Consider the following 16,134-nt stretch of genomic DNA (forward strand, 5'->3'; position numbering starts at 1 on the left):
CTAGCTTCTAAAAAAGGACTGTATTTTTTTTTCTTGCCTCTAATGAGAATCCAGAGTCTTGAAACAATAGAATGTGCATAAGCTTTTTTGGAATTCTCTGGAATCCATGGGCATCTCTCTGCAAAGAGGTAGGCCCCCCGCCCCCCGTCATAGGCTATACCCTAGAGACTTAAGAGCCCTGAATCTGTGATGAGCTAACGTGATTAAAATAAGTAAAAAAGCAAACCACCCGGTTAAAATTCAAAAGTGACATTTCAAGAGCAAATTCAGAACCAGGTTGACTAATATCAGTATTAATGTTATTTACCTATAGCTCTTAAATTGATTACCTAGAATGTACTCAATAATACATAATTGGATTTCAGTGGCCTACAAATGGAATTTGTACAAATTAATGATTTTGTGTTTTTAAAGTGGGGGCTGGGGGGCGGGGAACCACACATAAATTTTACCTAGTCCTGAGAGCAGTCCTCCATACACCAGGAATCCGAGTCCCTTGTCTCAGGCACGAACTAGCACAGGACGCTGGCTAAGTCATCTCACTGCTCCAGGCCTCGCTTGCTCCAATTTTTAAATAAGGGTATTGGATTGCTAAGTTTTTCATCAATTTTTACATTCTGTAGTTCATCATGAATGACCTCACATTAAAAAAATTCTTTACAGTATATAACTGCAAACTGTATCTTTTTATGCCAAGCCTAGAAAGAATTGCTAAACGTCAGGCTGCCATATTCTAACAGGTCTCGATAAAACTTGTCTGTCAAGGCATTGTGGTATCTTAACTTTATAGACTGCAAATGCCTCCTTGGCCCTTTGAAACTTCATCCGGGTGACACCCAAGGTCGCTAAAGTACTAATTTTCATCCTAAGGACCTCCCACTCACTACAGTCCTAGGGCTTGAGACAGAAGGAAATACTGAACTTTCCATATATATAATATGATCCAGGAAACAGTGCCTCCAAAGCAAGACCATGATAAAGAACAAACTATTTCTATACGGAAAGCACAAGCTAAGAGGAGAACGGCGACTGATATTGAAAGGGGTGCTTTCTAAAATAAACACGTACAAAAATGATACATTTGTGGACTATGTAAGGCATTTTTCTTTATTATTTTTCGGTTTATCTTAGTAATGCCAGAAAAATAACAGCCATTATATTCACTTTAAATGCAAACCAAATACTGCTGCACACAGAGTACAAAGATTACCTACGAACATGGTTAGGTACAAAGGCCATATTAGATGTATAGACTGCACTTTGTTTTTACATCAGAGTAAGACTGACAGCGCAATTTTTTGGACAATTATTTTAGCAAATACCGTGCTACTAAACAAAGGCAAATACACACACACACACACACACACACACACACACACACAAATACGTTTCAACTGAAGTTATACATGTCACTTTGACAAAGGCTTCTTCTCTGGTGAATTTCACCAGATATTTGCACCCCAAGGTCCCCTGCCCTGATCCCGCCCCCAAATGCTGACTTGATCTGAAGAAAAAAATTAGAGATGTTCTTAATTAAAGGCACATTTGGCAGCTACTGAAAGTGGCATGCATCTGGCATAGGTGCACTGTCCCTAAAGCCACACCACATGTGACTTCCATCCTCTGCATCTTGTGTCTTTGAGTGGTAGTCCAAGGTGACCCACCTTTAGCTAACTTGCTTTATAATTTTGCAGCAATTGGCTATTTAATGCACTATTTTCATTAAAGGCAAAGGGAAATTTGCTCACAGTCGACAGAAAATGCACTTTACGGTGTCAAAAATGGAAAATAAGGCATGAAACTTACAAAACAAGTTACAAGTGCTTTTGTTTAGATTTACCATCTAGACTTCATGCTTCTTAACTAGAGCTCAAAATATTTCATTGGCTCATGTATAAGGGATTATGAAATGATTTTAAGTTAGTAAGGAGATGTTTCAAAAGAAAAACACTGAATAAATAAACGAAGTCATCACTTTCCCTTATAAATAATTCTACTGCATAATTCTTTCAGCCAAACCGGTATTAACCTGGAGATGTTTCTTTTACTGGTAAAGATTAACATGCAACAGGACCTACACTTGCACAACAGCCATACAGTATAGGTTAGGAGAATAAGTGAACCTACCCATAGCAGCAGAATACCAAGAAATAAATGGCTAGATTTCTTTCTTTCTAAACCAGGAGGAAATAAAAGGTCTTCCCCAATACATATACAACACTAACAAACTGGGAACCTCTCCCTCCATTTCCATGATTTGTTTTGCCGAGCCACTTAAAACTGAATTTAAGCTATCATTAAAAGGATGAAATACATGACTAAAGTAAGCTAAACTTGAGAATTAAGATCATGGTCATAGATAACCAGCTAAGTTTTGGTTTGTGTAACTTTCAATTTGTGGAAAAACCCATAAAGGAAGAATTTAGAACTATAATATAGCTTCCGAGTGAAATAGTACTTTTTCACTAGACTGTTGTGTTGATGGTAGTTTTTAGTGTGGCGTGCTCTTTCCTAAATTCATATCCATTAGAACATTCTTGAGCTGTTAGAGCATAGTATCCCACTAAACACGTAACTTGATACCCAACAACCTTTAATTAAGCAAACTTTTAATGCTTGTATACTTCCTGATAAGTTTGTACTCTTAAAATACATCAGGACGGCTGGGAACAGTCAATTATCTGTCTTTCAATAAACTTAGAAACACACTTATCTGTTCCTGTTTTAAAAAGTGCTTAGATGTGAAAAGCCTCCCTTTCTATTGTTATTATTTATCAGCCCACTTAAGTATATTCAACCTTGAAATGTTTTTATTTTGTGATCCGAGGATAATGAATCTTCTAAGAACATTTCCATTTCTAAAAGAAATGTCCCATATTTTGGAATGTGGTTTAGAAATAGTCATGCCGCACTGACTGTCTTGTAATGTCCCGGATTCAAAAGCAGAATTTTGTGGTGATGCAGTTCTCGTCTCAGCCACTTCTTGTCCCTGAATAAGTATATTTTAGTTACTACAAAGAATAAATTTGTCAGCTAGTTAATGTTTCACGTATGAAGAAGGCAAGGATACGGTTTTCTCACCTCCGTTTAAGGGCATCCAATTGGGATTTTTTCTAATCAGTTACCACTGCAGAAAATATTTTTACCCAAAATGTCAACTTCAGAATAAAAATATCCTCTATCCACAATGCTGATGCACAGTGAAGTGGTCTCCTAGAACCACTGGGGTAGGAGAATGGTTCCCTTTGGGATAAGTAGGATTAGAACTCCAATTCTGAGCTTTTCCTCTTTAAAAGATCAGGCGGGTTGAAAAGCATTATTGAAGGCTAACACACTGGCCAGAGAGATATTGAATGGGCTCCAATGTGACGTCTCAGGTTCTCATTTGGAGTGGGGTACGGGGTAATTAAAAAGAGAAGTGATCAATAAGACATATAAACGGAAATCCTAGGGAAAATGAGGCCGATCTAATAAAAAGTCATGGGGGATTCTGGAATGTGTATTATGATTAATTGCAGCAGCACTAGTAAGTAGGCTTAGATAAACACTTGTTGAATGAATGGTCTTATGGACACTTTGTATACAAGAGTGGATTTGAAATTAATTTTTTGGGAGGCTTTTAAAAGGGGACATTTTACAAAGAGAAAAATGGCAACCATAATAGGAATGGTACAGGTATTAAACAAAAAAGGGTTCAACTCTAACAAATAAATAACAAAGGATATGATAGGATGGATTGCTTAATGATGATGCAATCAACATTCTGGTCTCAAAGGACTATATACTGTACTACTGGGATGTACATTTAATGCTCTAATAAATATCACAGGAAATTATTAAAGTACTAGTTTCCACCATGATGCAGCACTTCTACAAATGTCTCTAATGGCATGGTTAACAGAACTGCTGAGATGTCGCTTCATTATTGTGAGGACACATGCAGATACTGATGGACTGATGACTCTCTAATGATGGAATACTGCACATTGCACAGACATTGTAGTGGAGATTAATAAAACTTTTTCTCTTTGACAAGTTGCATGCATTTCAGTCACAGTATTGGTTAGACTCAGAAGATCAGTACATAGGTTTAATGAATAATCTGTATTATGATACTAATGATGTAGGCAGATGTTCTATTATGAATAGTTTTGATAGAGCAAAGACCTCAAGCAAGGTAGAATGTTTAATATAAACTAACAAACTGTATACACGTTGCCTAGGAAATTAAAAAACTTCCAAAGTTCTGCTTAAAAGATACCCATCCTATTCTAACCCAATTTTTTCCTACATGCCAAACTGTAACTTTAGATCATTCTTTAAGATGAATACATACATCCAGAACTAGAAACCAAGGCGTACCACAATACGTGCTTTTATGCTTAGTGTTTGCATGTGTGTGTGTGTGTGTGTGTGTGTGCTTCAACTGAAAGAAATAAGAATCAACCATTTTCTCCATATAATAATTTAATATATGCCAGCCAAACAAAGTATTTGTATCTTTATTCAATTAAATTAAAACAGACCATAACATTCACTATATACACATGATTTCGGCAATGCAAGGTAATTCTAGATACGCTGATTACTCAACTATCAGTAAAACATGACCGGTGTCAGCGACGCCCAGCAAGCGCTCCTGTTCACACCGGGTGACTGCGTTTCCGGAGTCCGGGCAGAGGGACAGCTATGAGCCATGACACGGATTATCAGTAAACTTTTGTGGGAGAAGGGGGGAAAGTAACAATCTAGCATAGATTAACAGTCTCCTACGTGTAAATCGTATACTTGACAGTTACATCTTTAAAAAAGTTCTTCTGTCACCTTAATGACACAAAACTTCTCTCGTTTGAAGGCAATGCCGCCACGTTCTGTTTGTGGGGGGGGTGGGGGAATGCTCTTAAAATTAGTATAATTACTCCTAAAAAAAAAAAAAGAAAGAAAGAAAGAAAGAAAACGAGAACGAAAAGAACAAAAAGACAACAAGTACCTCTTTGGTGCAGCCTCGGTACCCATCCCTTCACTGGGACAGTCTGGGAACAGGACGGCCGCAGTGCTGGGCCGGGCTCCAGAGCGCAGGCGCCACAGCCGCTCCTCACAGGCCTCGGAACGACTTCTAGGAAAATATCTTAAAGTAGGACGAGTAAAAGCAAAGGAAAACAAAGGAGATATGAAGATCCCTGTTTAAGATTTCTTTTTAAAAAGTGCATAGTTTGAATTACAAAAGCTGTCATCATGTGGGCCTGCTGGACACTGGACTGTGTTTTCCATCCCTTTAATGATCAAGATCACTTCACAAAAAGGGGACTCCTGCCTATTGGCTGGAAGAAGTCCCTCTCCTCGATCTTCAGGTGCAATCAGTTGTCCAATTCCTCTAGATCGGTCTTCCCAGATTCGAAACGAATACCATTTTCACGTATAATTACGTCTTGGGTAAGGTTCGTTGTCTTACGCTGCATCCTGAAGTAGAGTCGGTAGTGTTGGGAGCTGTCGTTTCAACCCCCCCAGCGCCGGCTCGCTCCGTGCGCCCATCGCCAGCACTGGGTCTGCGGCCAGCAAAACGTCCGTCCTGCAACAGAGCGACTCAGGAGGAGTGGGCGTTCTCCAACAGCGGTGGTCCATCTCTGTGCATGGAGGGGTGCGTGTGCTCCCTTTTGTAAGTTTTTGGAGGGAGTTTAGGGATATGTTGAGAAGTGCTTTGTCGTGGAGGAACAGGTGGCCCAGTGATGGAAGGAAGGTCCACTTCTTGTGTCAATGGTGGCGACGGCAGATGCCTTCTCGTGCCATGGGGAGACGGTGTTTGAGGAGGAGGTGGTGTAAAAGGGGAAGGGCTGTTTGGGAAGAAGGCATTGCCATGATCGCTTTTTTTGCCCAAAGGGGGAGGCTGGAGATGTAGCGGGGAGCTGGAGAAAACATCAGGTGTCCTCACAGGTTCTCGCGGTGGTAATAAGGGAGGGCTCTCAGGAGGGTCTGATATAGAGGTCCGGTCTGATATTGAGTATCGTGGTGAATAGGCTTTGGATGTGGGCTGCCTAGGAGGAATCGCTGGGGGGCTGTCCAAATGCTTAGACATAATCTAACACAAATGAGAAAAAGAATAAAACACAAATTTATTAGCAATTTATGTAGTACCATGAATACGTTAAGAATTAAGTTGGGGTTTTCAAACACACTATTGGTAGAGCCCTAGGTGTGGATCAGGGAGTTTTGCCGTATGTTTTAAATGGGGGATTGTGCCCATTTATTAGATTTTTTTTCCTAAGTTTTTATTTTTCTCAAAATTTTGTTGTTTGCTACTGCTTACCTATCAGTCAATCTAATATAAAATCATTTGTGACTTAACGTAAGTTCATCTTATAATTTTAAACTTACTATATTAACATTTTATGATGTTCTGCAAAGTGTCTTGACTTGTCTAGGTGCTCTGCTCTCTGCACACTCAGAACCACTAAATCAAGTTAACGGTTAACAAAGAAAGAAGCTTAAACAAGTGGAAAAAATGGCTATTATAAGCCTTTAAGGTCTCTTCCAACCCAGAACTGTCGTGCAAATCCCATTTAAAAGCATGTCAGATTTACTATTAAGGGCTCAGATAGGTAATGTTTAAGTTTTACTTAAAATGTGCTTTCGTATAAAGCTTCACACTTCGCTTCTTTCTCTTTCTCTGTATAGTCTCTGCTTGAGACATTATTCTTTACAGATTAAACTTGTTTATTCCTTGACAGGACCCATAATTTAGATTTATAAGGGTTTTGAAAATATACCAAAAAAACTACGTTCAGAAGAAAGGAAATAAACCTTACTTCCGGGTAAATCCGTATCTAGTCCTCGTCTGTACTCTGTTAAACTCAGCTACCCTGAAGTGTTAGCCTAATCCTGTGGGAACTAAACTAGACACGGGGGCATGATTATGATGGAACCGTAACGACCCCACTGTCCGGATGACAGGACTCCCTACTTACCTTAGACGGCGAAGATTCGGCGGGGGCAGATTCCGGCCGTCTTCGTGGAGGAACAGGAGGGGGGAGGGGCACTTCATCAGCGCCCTTGGTTAAACTTATAGACGATACTGAAGCAGATCCTGTAGGATGTTACATTTTTTTTAAAAGTTCACAGGAATTTTATTTCATCTATTAATCCTGAAAAGGCTTAGCTGGAAAGTGCTTATATTTATTAAAAGAAACGTACAGAATTATCAAAAGCAGTTCAATAAACCAATACACAATAGTATTTCCTTGATTAAAGCAAACTGCTATAAAAGCATGCAGAAATTTCTTAGCAGAATTTTCAGGAAAAAAAAAAAACTGCCTAAGATATTCGTTATTTTGCTTCTTGAACAAAATAACATTCCCACTGTTAATCTATTACTGGAATTTTTTATTTGGATATGATTCTCAGGTATCTGGGAGAAACAGCAAACTACTAAAAACTTTTGGAATGGTAATTTTGTTAAGCTTTCGTGATGGGCTCATTTTCTTTCTCTGACTTTATTAGTATAGAATTTCCCTGCCCTTACTGGATAGTCCTTGGGATTAGTTTCTGATCTTAACTGCTCTCCCCAGGTAGTCTCTCGAAGGATGCCAGGGAGAGAATCTCATGTCCAGGGGAGGGGTCTCTCCTCACTTTGCTTAGGTATAGACTGGCTCTCCTTGGCGGGTGAGCAAAATCAGGTTCATCATACTCTAACCCAAAAATTTTAATTGTGATGTAGCTATTTAAGATGACGGAGGCAGCCCTGATAAAAACAGAAATTACACTAGAATCTAGTGAACCCGATTTAAGAATAAGTTGATGAACTGGCACAAAAAAGGTAAGTAAAGTTTCTAATCAGAACTTATCCTATAGACATTTATGATGACAAGGGCATAATATAGGCATAAAGTAATTACATTATTTAAAGACAACATTTATGTAAGTTGTTAGTTTATGCGCAGTATAAAAAAGATCTGAAAAAATACATAGATGATCATTCAGAATTATACTTGGCAGGTTCTTGTTTTCCTTTAAGTATCAACAGCTTTTATTTTGTCAATTAAAAGTTATAACAATATAGAACTTAAAGAGTACTTTGTGTACTGATACTCAAATGAGCAGCATTTTGATCACCTACCTTTTTTCTTAAGAGACTACGTGGTAAATTAATTTAGCTTATAACTCATGTTTTCCATCATATACATTTTGAAATCATTTGTATGAAGGACAGCAAAACCACTAATCTATTAGCTTAAAACTTATGGAATCATTTGGTGAATTGTTAGTTGACTTTAAAAATAAAAGCAAATGTCTACAGTGGAACTTTATTTTGCTCAACAGTGATGAATATTTAGGCCATATAAGTTAAGTGATTACAGTGATAAGACAGGTCTTCTAAAGTCAAATAACGGTCATTTGCCTAGAGTCTGTGCCGTCGCCAGGCTAAGTGTATCTGGTGATCTGGATACCGCGGTAGCCGCTAGCATTCCCACAGGCGCATGCATGCTCTTGCTGGTTTCTTTTTAAAGTTGAGCATTAAAATATATTTAGAACTCTATAGTTGGAAAAGAGAAATGGTTAAATGTGGAAGTCACCCATATAATGTTCTTTTGAAAGAGAAAACAGGTTTTACAAAAAGCATGAAAAGTGTCTAAGTTGAAGCAAATCATGTCTGATCAGAAGACAGCCCAAGTGAAGCCCTGACGTCTACGACGTTGCAAGCAAGGGACCAAGGCTGCCAGGCCCAAGAAGAGTTTTAGCAGGGAAGAGGACACTTGGTTTAATTTTTAAAGCCAAAGCAAGAATTAGGAGTCTTAAACCAAATATACTAACTTGGGCCATGGGGCAGTGAAACTTGGATAAAGATGGTATCGCTGCCTGTGAAAGGAAACAAGAAAGAGTAGATTGTTTTTCTTTCATTGATAAATTCAACTCATCTGTAAAAATGCATTTATGATAAAAATGTCATTTTTGTCATTCTAATTGTAAAGAATGGTACAACAGTCTTTAGTAAAAGCACATGACTTCTTACTTTTGAGAAAAATAAAGAACTAAATTGAGCTAATATACTGGGAATTTTGAAGATTTTCTTTTAGATTCACTACCTGATGTCATAATAAGTAAATGAAAAGCATTCATGAGAAAACTAAAATATCCTCTATTAGTGGAAGACTTTAAATAAAAAAATGTCTAAACCCAATTCAAGCCAAGAATTCAGCGGGACATAGAGAAATATGTCATTTAGTAAAGGTTATTTTGAAAACTCAAATGTGTGAAATAAGTAGTAAATGATGAATTTATGTTATGTCAATTGAAAAATAAAAGGGAATTTCTTACTAAATTATTATTATATACTTTTCAAAATATTCTTACAGCGTATATTCTTGGCGCAAAATAGTTACAGCTTTGGCTACTACAAAACAAGCCTGAGAGTGATAGAGCCTTTTCCTTCTATATTCTTGAACACTTAAATCAATAAATATCTAGCGCTTAGACACATTTTATACCAGAAACTCCCTGACAAATCTAGAATGTTTAATTTCAACAGTATTAATTCTTCTAAGAAAAAGAACTGAAAACCCTATAGGCCAAAGCCACAAGAGCATTAAAGGAGAAAACTGAGACAAGAGGCTAAGTGATCTGTACTGGTTCTAAGTCAACAGATTTGCTGATGTGACCCTGCTTCCTATTATACAGACTGAAGCGGTAATATCCAAGAGACAAAAATAATTCCTGTAGCACTAGTCTGAGCTGATTTTTCAAAAAAATTCAGGTTCCTCTCTCTCTCTTTTTGCACAACAGACCATCACTCAAACAGTTTGGACCACTGTTTTTTTCTAGCTGCTTGGTCAGAACAAGGATAATTTTATGTTCCAGGTGCAGTTGGCAAGACTATTAATGTGATTGCTATTTATACAGATACGGTGGGTTTATTTCCCACATAGCCCCAATTTCCAGCAATCTATCCCATTAATCTCCTTTCCTTATGCACTGATACTTATTTGGAGGCCATGGTCACCAAGGGTAGCAATCCAGCTAATTCTACTAAGTCATCTCTCAGAAGATTAAAATTGATTTTTATACTCCTTGATAGTAAATGAAGCTGTTACTCTGTCAATGATTCACTCCACTATTTATTAGGCATCTATGATGGAACAAGGGTTAAAGGGGTATTTACCTCTAGCGCTTACCTACTTACGTTTTTTTTCCACTTTTCTTGGAAAGGAAATAAATATGCCTCCTGGAGATAAGCCTCAAGAACATGGTAGTACACTTAGTATAATATGGGAATAAAATAAAAACACAAAGCTTATGACAGCTACAAGCTGCAGGCTTTTAGAAAGACTTGTTATCCCTCGCATACACACCTGGACATACACAGACTTGGCTTTGATCATGTTTATACGTATGGCACAGGCTTAGATTTGTGTGTTTGGTAAGTTAAGGGCACTTTTCTGATTTGTCATTTTAAATGAATTTCTTGGTCTCTAATTAAGAACTATATACTAGAAATTCTATACTAGCTAGGTACTGAACAAATTTACTGATAATGACTTAGGAGTGAAGCCCAATTAATTAAAAAAGTAGTACTAATTTGTTAGGTATAAATCCCGGACAAAGGATCAGTGGTTCTCAATCTTGGCTACACATTTCAATCCCTCTGGAAAGCTTTAAAAAAAAAAAAAATACTGATTCTTAGTGCCCGTACCAGTCTAATTCAAGTGCGGGCGGGGCACATGGGTAGGTTGGTTGTTTTTTTAAGCTTCCCAGGGGGTCATACTGTATGGTCAGGATTGAAACCCTGTTGAAGATACTTTCCAATTTATAACAGTCATTCTTGAAAATAGGAACAATAAGCCTTTTCCTATAGAAAAAAATTCTATAAATCACGAATAACTTCTTAAACTCACAAAAGCCTGTTAAATGCAACTGTATCTGAGATTAGAAACTAAGCATCTACAACAATCTTCTATGAAGAAAAGCCTTGCATTCTAGCTTGAAATGCTTGGAATACATCTTTTCTGGTCAAAGCTTCCTCTTTGGGCTAGAGCCGAAGCTCATGGGCAGCACAAGACCAGGTGGGACCTCTGGCTCCCTTTTGTGACCTGGCAATCTTCAAACAGGAAGGCATGTAGAGCACTCCTTCCTCCTCTCCACCTTGTGATGGCAGCAGAAACAAAACAGCAAGCTGGGTGGTCTCTCCCCTCGTCATGGTGACTGTCTTCACCACCTCAAAGGTGGAGCTGGCCAGGGCAAGGTGTGGAGCAGGGCTGAGTGGGAGGGTCTATGTAGCAACACTAAGGGGTTGGCCAATTTCCTTACCTCTCTGTCCTCACCACAAAGCTTCCCGTGACCACTCTTGCCCATTCTGTGGTCATCTTTGTGTAAACTTCCACACCACTGTGTCTTCACCACTCATTTAGCATTTTGCTGAGCCCTTATGTATCTTCTCTGGTAAAGCTTGCAATCTTACTGAGAGTGAAAAATAAGCATAGTACAAAGAGAATCATGGCATTTAACAATGGTTAAAGCACCGAACTATGATTTTCTTTGTACTACGATTATTTTTCATCTCTCAGTAAGATTATGAGCTTTACCAGAGAAGATGTGATGTGTAAGTGCTTGGCAAGGAATGAGATATGCAACAGATACTGGCTGATTAATTAATTATGGTTTTAAAGTAAACTGTTTTGAAAGACAAAACTATAAGAAGCAAAACACTATTGTAAGTGATCAAAAGTCGAACTTTGCCTTTTGAAAAACTTAGGCAATGGATTTTTCTGCTGTTTTGTATTGAGTGGAGTATGTTCAGATGACGTAAGAATGTAGGCCCAGCAGCGCTTTCCTGACAGGCTCTGAGGACGTAGGAACTCTCAGTGGGCAACACAGTGGGCAAGCTGGGAGCTCCGGTGACCCCCACAGTCCTAGCAGGTCTGTTAAGCAGAGGTGGGGTCATCAGCAACTGAGGACCTTGATGACACAAAGGCCACGGGTACGTTTTAAGTAAGGGACTGAGCATACAGATGGTTTTATATTATGCTGGCTTCTCTGATTTCAAAATCAGTTATTTTCAGTATTTACTAAGAGCAAAGGGAATAGTAACAGGAATTTTCTTTATCACAAAGAAAGCGAAATTGAGAAAACCCTCCAAGCTAAGCTTGCAAAGCCTAACTTCTGGAACGGTGGTTTCTCCACCTTCCAGCTGTTAAATACTGTTCCCCTGCCACGTAGGGACAGGGCACTGCATCCAGAATGATTCCTTTTTCCCTCTGTGACTAACTGCTTTAAAGATTCAGCACTAGTAGGCAATGTTAATGTGCTTATCTCCCGTTTTTCCCACCTCTTCCATTTTTAGCTACTTTTAAACTGAGAGAAGTACAATTTGCAATTGATAGCTTTCATGTGATTTCAATAATTTATTTATGCGGGAATCTTTATAATATAGACCATAGCTATCTGCACTAAGGAAAAAAAACCCTGCAAACAGTTAAATAGGTCAGAATTAATAATGATTTTAGGTTGGGTATACTGCAAAAAGTGCTGGTTTTATTACTTAATTTTAGAGGGTTTATGAATTGGGGAAAATAAGTGGAATTTTTTTTTTTTACCTGGTGTTTATTTGAACTTACCAAAAATATCTGGTAGCTTAATATGTATATAACGTGACCCCATAATCCCCAGTAGCCAAATAAAGCCAAGATGTAGTAATTCTCAAAACAAACACACTTTAGGTGGTAAAAAGACAAGACAAATTGCTGGGTAACTATGAATGTATGTACAACACAGGAATAAATAAATAGGATTCTGGACCAAATCTCAAAATAATACACCTCCAAAAATAATTTTAAGTCAATTTTTGTTAAAAAGTTAGATTGTCTAAGTTGGAAGAAACCTTAAAAATCTAGCTGGATCCCCAGAAGGCACAGAAAGTCTTTTATCTAAAATCAGAAAGTTCACTAGCAGACTGAGATCCCAAACCGGATTCCTAACTCCTAGGTCACCCGCTTCTCGACCTCCTTCCCCACAGTAACGACATGCTGTCTCTCAGGATTGGATTCTGTTCTGTCAGATAGCAGCATAGGACTTGATCTGCACACTGAGCTTAGACAGCCCATGGGAAGAGCACGTGGAAGTGGCTGAGAGGGGTAAAGGTGATGGGATTCAAGTTTTGATTTAATACTGAACAAACGGAAAGAGGTCGTGTGTTCTTAGAGCTCTAAAGCTCCACGTGGAATTGACTAGAAAATGAGTGGAAGCAGGGTGACCTACATATCAAAGCAGCCTCTTCAAAGGGCTGGAGCTGAGCTGTAGTGTTTGGAAGTCACTAGCCATATGTGGATTAATAAGCACGTGAATGTGGCTAGTCTGAGTTGAGGTGTGCTGTAAGTGTGAAATGCATACTGGATTTTGATGATTTAGAACAAAAAAGAGAATGCCAAATAGCTCAATAAATTTTTATCTTGAGTTCATGTTGCAATGATAATATTGCAATTTAACACACTAAGTTAAATAAAATATATTATTAAAATTAATTTCACCTAACTCTTTTTGCTTTTCTAAATGTGGCTATAGAACACTTAAAGTACACATGTGGCTCACATTATATTTCTACCAGACAGCACTGATCTAGAAATAAGAAAGGAAGGAGGAACAGTATGCAGTCTGTGAGATCTGTATGGCTGGGATTGAAAGCACAGGCGGTGTATTAGCGGGCGCTACGCAGCAATCCCCCAGGTGGTATAGACTGAGAAAGGGTTAAGTAGGAGTTTAAACTGGATACTTGCTGCAAAATTTGAAACCTACAGAGTTTGGTGGAAAGGCAATGATGTACTGAGTAGTATTCAAATATAATAATTTTGGAGGCAGCATTTAAAGCACTGGACTGACAATCCTTGCAGATTTTAGGAGTTCTCTTTGTTTCCTCTAGGTAAGAGGAACGCATGTTAAATTCACCCGTTGAAAACAAATGCGCAAATCAAGTTTAAATTACCAATTTCGTCACCAGGCCTTGTGGTAAAGTATAATAAATTTAAAGAGGGCTATTCCAACAGGTTTTTAAAAATCGTAAGTTGCTGGAGTTTAGAATTTGCTTTATATTTTCACAATAATATCTTTTGAAACGGTATTTGTCTACAAATTTACAAAAAATAAAAAAGTTATACAGATTCTTTTTCACCTCTAGCACATATAATACTAACAATTACTTTAAAGCACTTAAAATGTTAGCACCTACTTGAGTGAAAAGGGCTCGAATGATCGGAATCAAAAACGCTGCAAACATCTGTGGTACTAGAAGCACCAGAAGCAGGAGGAGGTGTTAACGGTGTTCTTGGAGAGTTTGGTGCAGATGCTGTACTTTCTGTTTCACTTTCAGGGATCCTACTATAACTAATTTTCCTTGGCTCCTGCTGCAGAGGTGTGGGATGTCTCATGGTACCTGGTCTTGGGTTTGATGGACGAACACCAGGAGATTTTAGGGGATAGCTATATTTTTTTGGCTGTAGACATATCAAAAGAAACACAATATTTACAACACCATAACAGAAAGGAAGGTTTTTCTTTATATGCCTGGTAAAACTCAACTAATACCTAGGAAAACCATAAAAACCATAAACCATTACTAAAGAAGTTATATAATGATTAAGATCAAAGTGCCCAAGTTAAAATATTAACATCCCATTTCCATAAAGCCTTGGCTATCTAAAATATTAGGCAATGAATTTCTTTAAATAGCTGAGTCTTAGTCCTAAAAATACCAGGGTATTTGTTATCTTAATATTTTTGAATTAAATCTTTCTAAGATATGCTGTAAATTTCTCTGTTTTTTTAAACAGACCTTGTTGAACTAATTTAACCTTGCTGGAAAAGCCAGGATCATTATTATGAACGATGATACCTTACAATGCTGTAATACTGTGATGTTGGAATCGTTTGAGCTATTTACAAATGCATTAAATTGCTTCAGTTTTCATCTGTGTGTGTGTATGTTAGTTTTATGAAATTTTCTTTGGAGCAAGACTACATAGCTATGTCTAATTCGCTGTTTTTAGTCCATCTTTTAAAAAACCATTTTATGCCTTGAGAAATTTTCTTGGGAGGTAACTGCATAACCTTTAGTTCACAGATACTCTGAAATTTATCTTGGTTAGTTACTAAGGAAGCCATTTATATTTACTTCTTGATTTTTTACTTACTTTGTGAACAAGACCAATTATATTCAGACCAGTGAGGTGATGATACTGTACGTAAAACTGGCCAGGCACGAAAAAACAAAGGAAACTTTACTTTCCCACCAGAAGTATCTTTAACCAAACTTGTTATTTTTATGACTAATGATTCATGGTTAAAAGTTTTCATAAGTCATTACCTTAGAAAAAAGTCATAAATGCATATGTTTATTACAAGTGAATTAGTATAAATTAATCAAATTCCCTGCCCTTAAAATAAATCTCAAATAACATTTCTGTTGAAAAAAAAAAAACTTACATATTTGCCCAATTTCTTCATTTATCAGGATTTATTCAGATTAATAATAATGCTCACTTATTTGCAATCAAGTGGGATATTCCTGAGCATACTTATTAAGCATTTATTCATTACTTTTATCCATCACATGTACACTTCATCCCTGAATGCCCTCATGGAAAACTAATCTGTATAATACATATGGTAGTGAGGACATCACCAGACATAGATAACTGCAAAAAATATATAAATATGAAAGAAAGAGAAATATGTGAATGCTTACAAATCTTGGGAGAGGCTTAGGATTTCGTGGTTCTATTTCTAGGGATTTGTTGAAAAGATAATCTGTAAATTCTTTTTCCATGCTATTTCCCATTGGATTCAAATTTTCAAAGAACCTCTAAAATAAATGCAAAGAAATAAACAATTATTAATATTAAATATTTTAAATGCAGTTTGAAATTCACAAAAGTAACTTAAGAAAACATTTAACAACATAAGAAAATCTGAGTTATTTTTAGCTTTATTTTCCTTTAGCTCCTCCATGAAATAAACCTGCCTTTCTTTTTTTTTTTTTTTTTAAAGATTTTATTTATTTGACAGAGAGAGACACAGTGAGAGAGGGAACACAAGTAGGGGGAGTAGGAGAGGGAGAAACAGGCTTCCCGCTGAGCAGGGAGCCCGATGCGGGGCTCG

At 37.5% G+C, this 16,134-nt stretch overlaps 1 protein-coding gene across 4 annotated transcripts in view; it reads right to left on the bottom strand.

Annotated features, from left to right (window-relative positions):
* Positions 1-411: 411 nt before the first annotated feature.
* The window catches only part of SOS1 (SOS Ras/Rac guanine nucleotide exchange factor 1), a 144,586-nt gene continuing 128,863 nt past the window's right edge, over positions 412-16,134 (bottom strand). Inside the window, exons 19-23 of one of the 4 annotated variants that reach the window (XR_004300272.1) lie at positions 15,722-15,838; positions 14,207-14,471; positions 6,963-7,081; positions 4,991-6,076; positions 412-4,687 (exon numbers count right to left, since the gene is read on the bottom strand). Coding sequence is in view for 2 of the 4 variants with exons in the window: in XM_032410350.1 (XP_032266241.1) it covers positions 5,585-6,076; positions 6,963-7,081; positions 8,806-8,850; positions 14,207-14,471; positions 15,722-15,838 (1,038 nt within the window). In the remaining 2 variants the exon portion in view is untranslated. Of the gene's footprint in view, positions 6,077-6,962; positions 7,082-8,805; positions 8,851-14,206; positions 14,472-15,721; positions 15,839-16,134 lie in introns of all 4 variants that reach the window. The other 3 variants (XR_004300271.1, XM_032410350.1, XM_032410349.1) reach the window with 3 other exon arrangements.

This window comes from Phoca vitulina, unplaced genomic scaffold (assembly GCF_004348235.1).
Source record: "Phoca vitulina isolate PV1807 unplaced genomic scaffold, GSC_HSeal_1.0 scaffold12, whole genome shotgun sequence".
Lineage (NCBI taxonomy): Eukaryota > Metazoa > Chordata > Mammalia > Carnivora > Phocidae > Phoca > Phoca vitulina.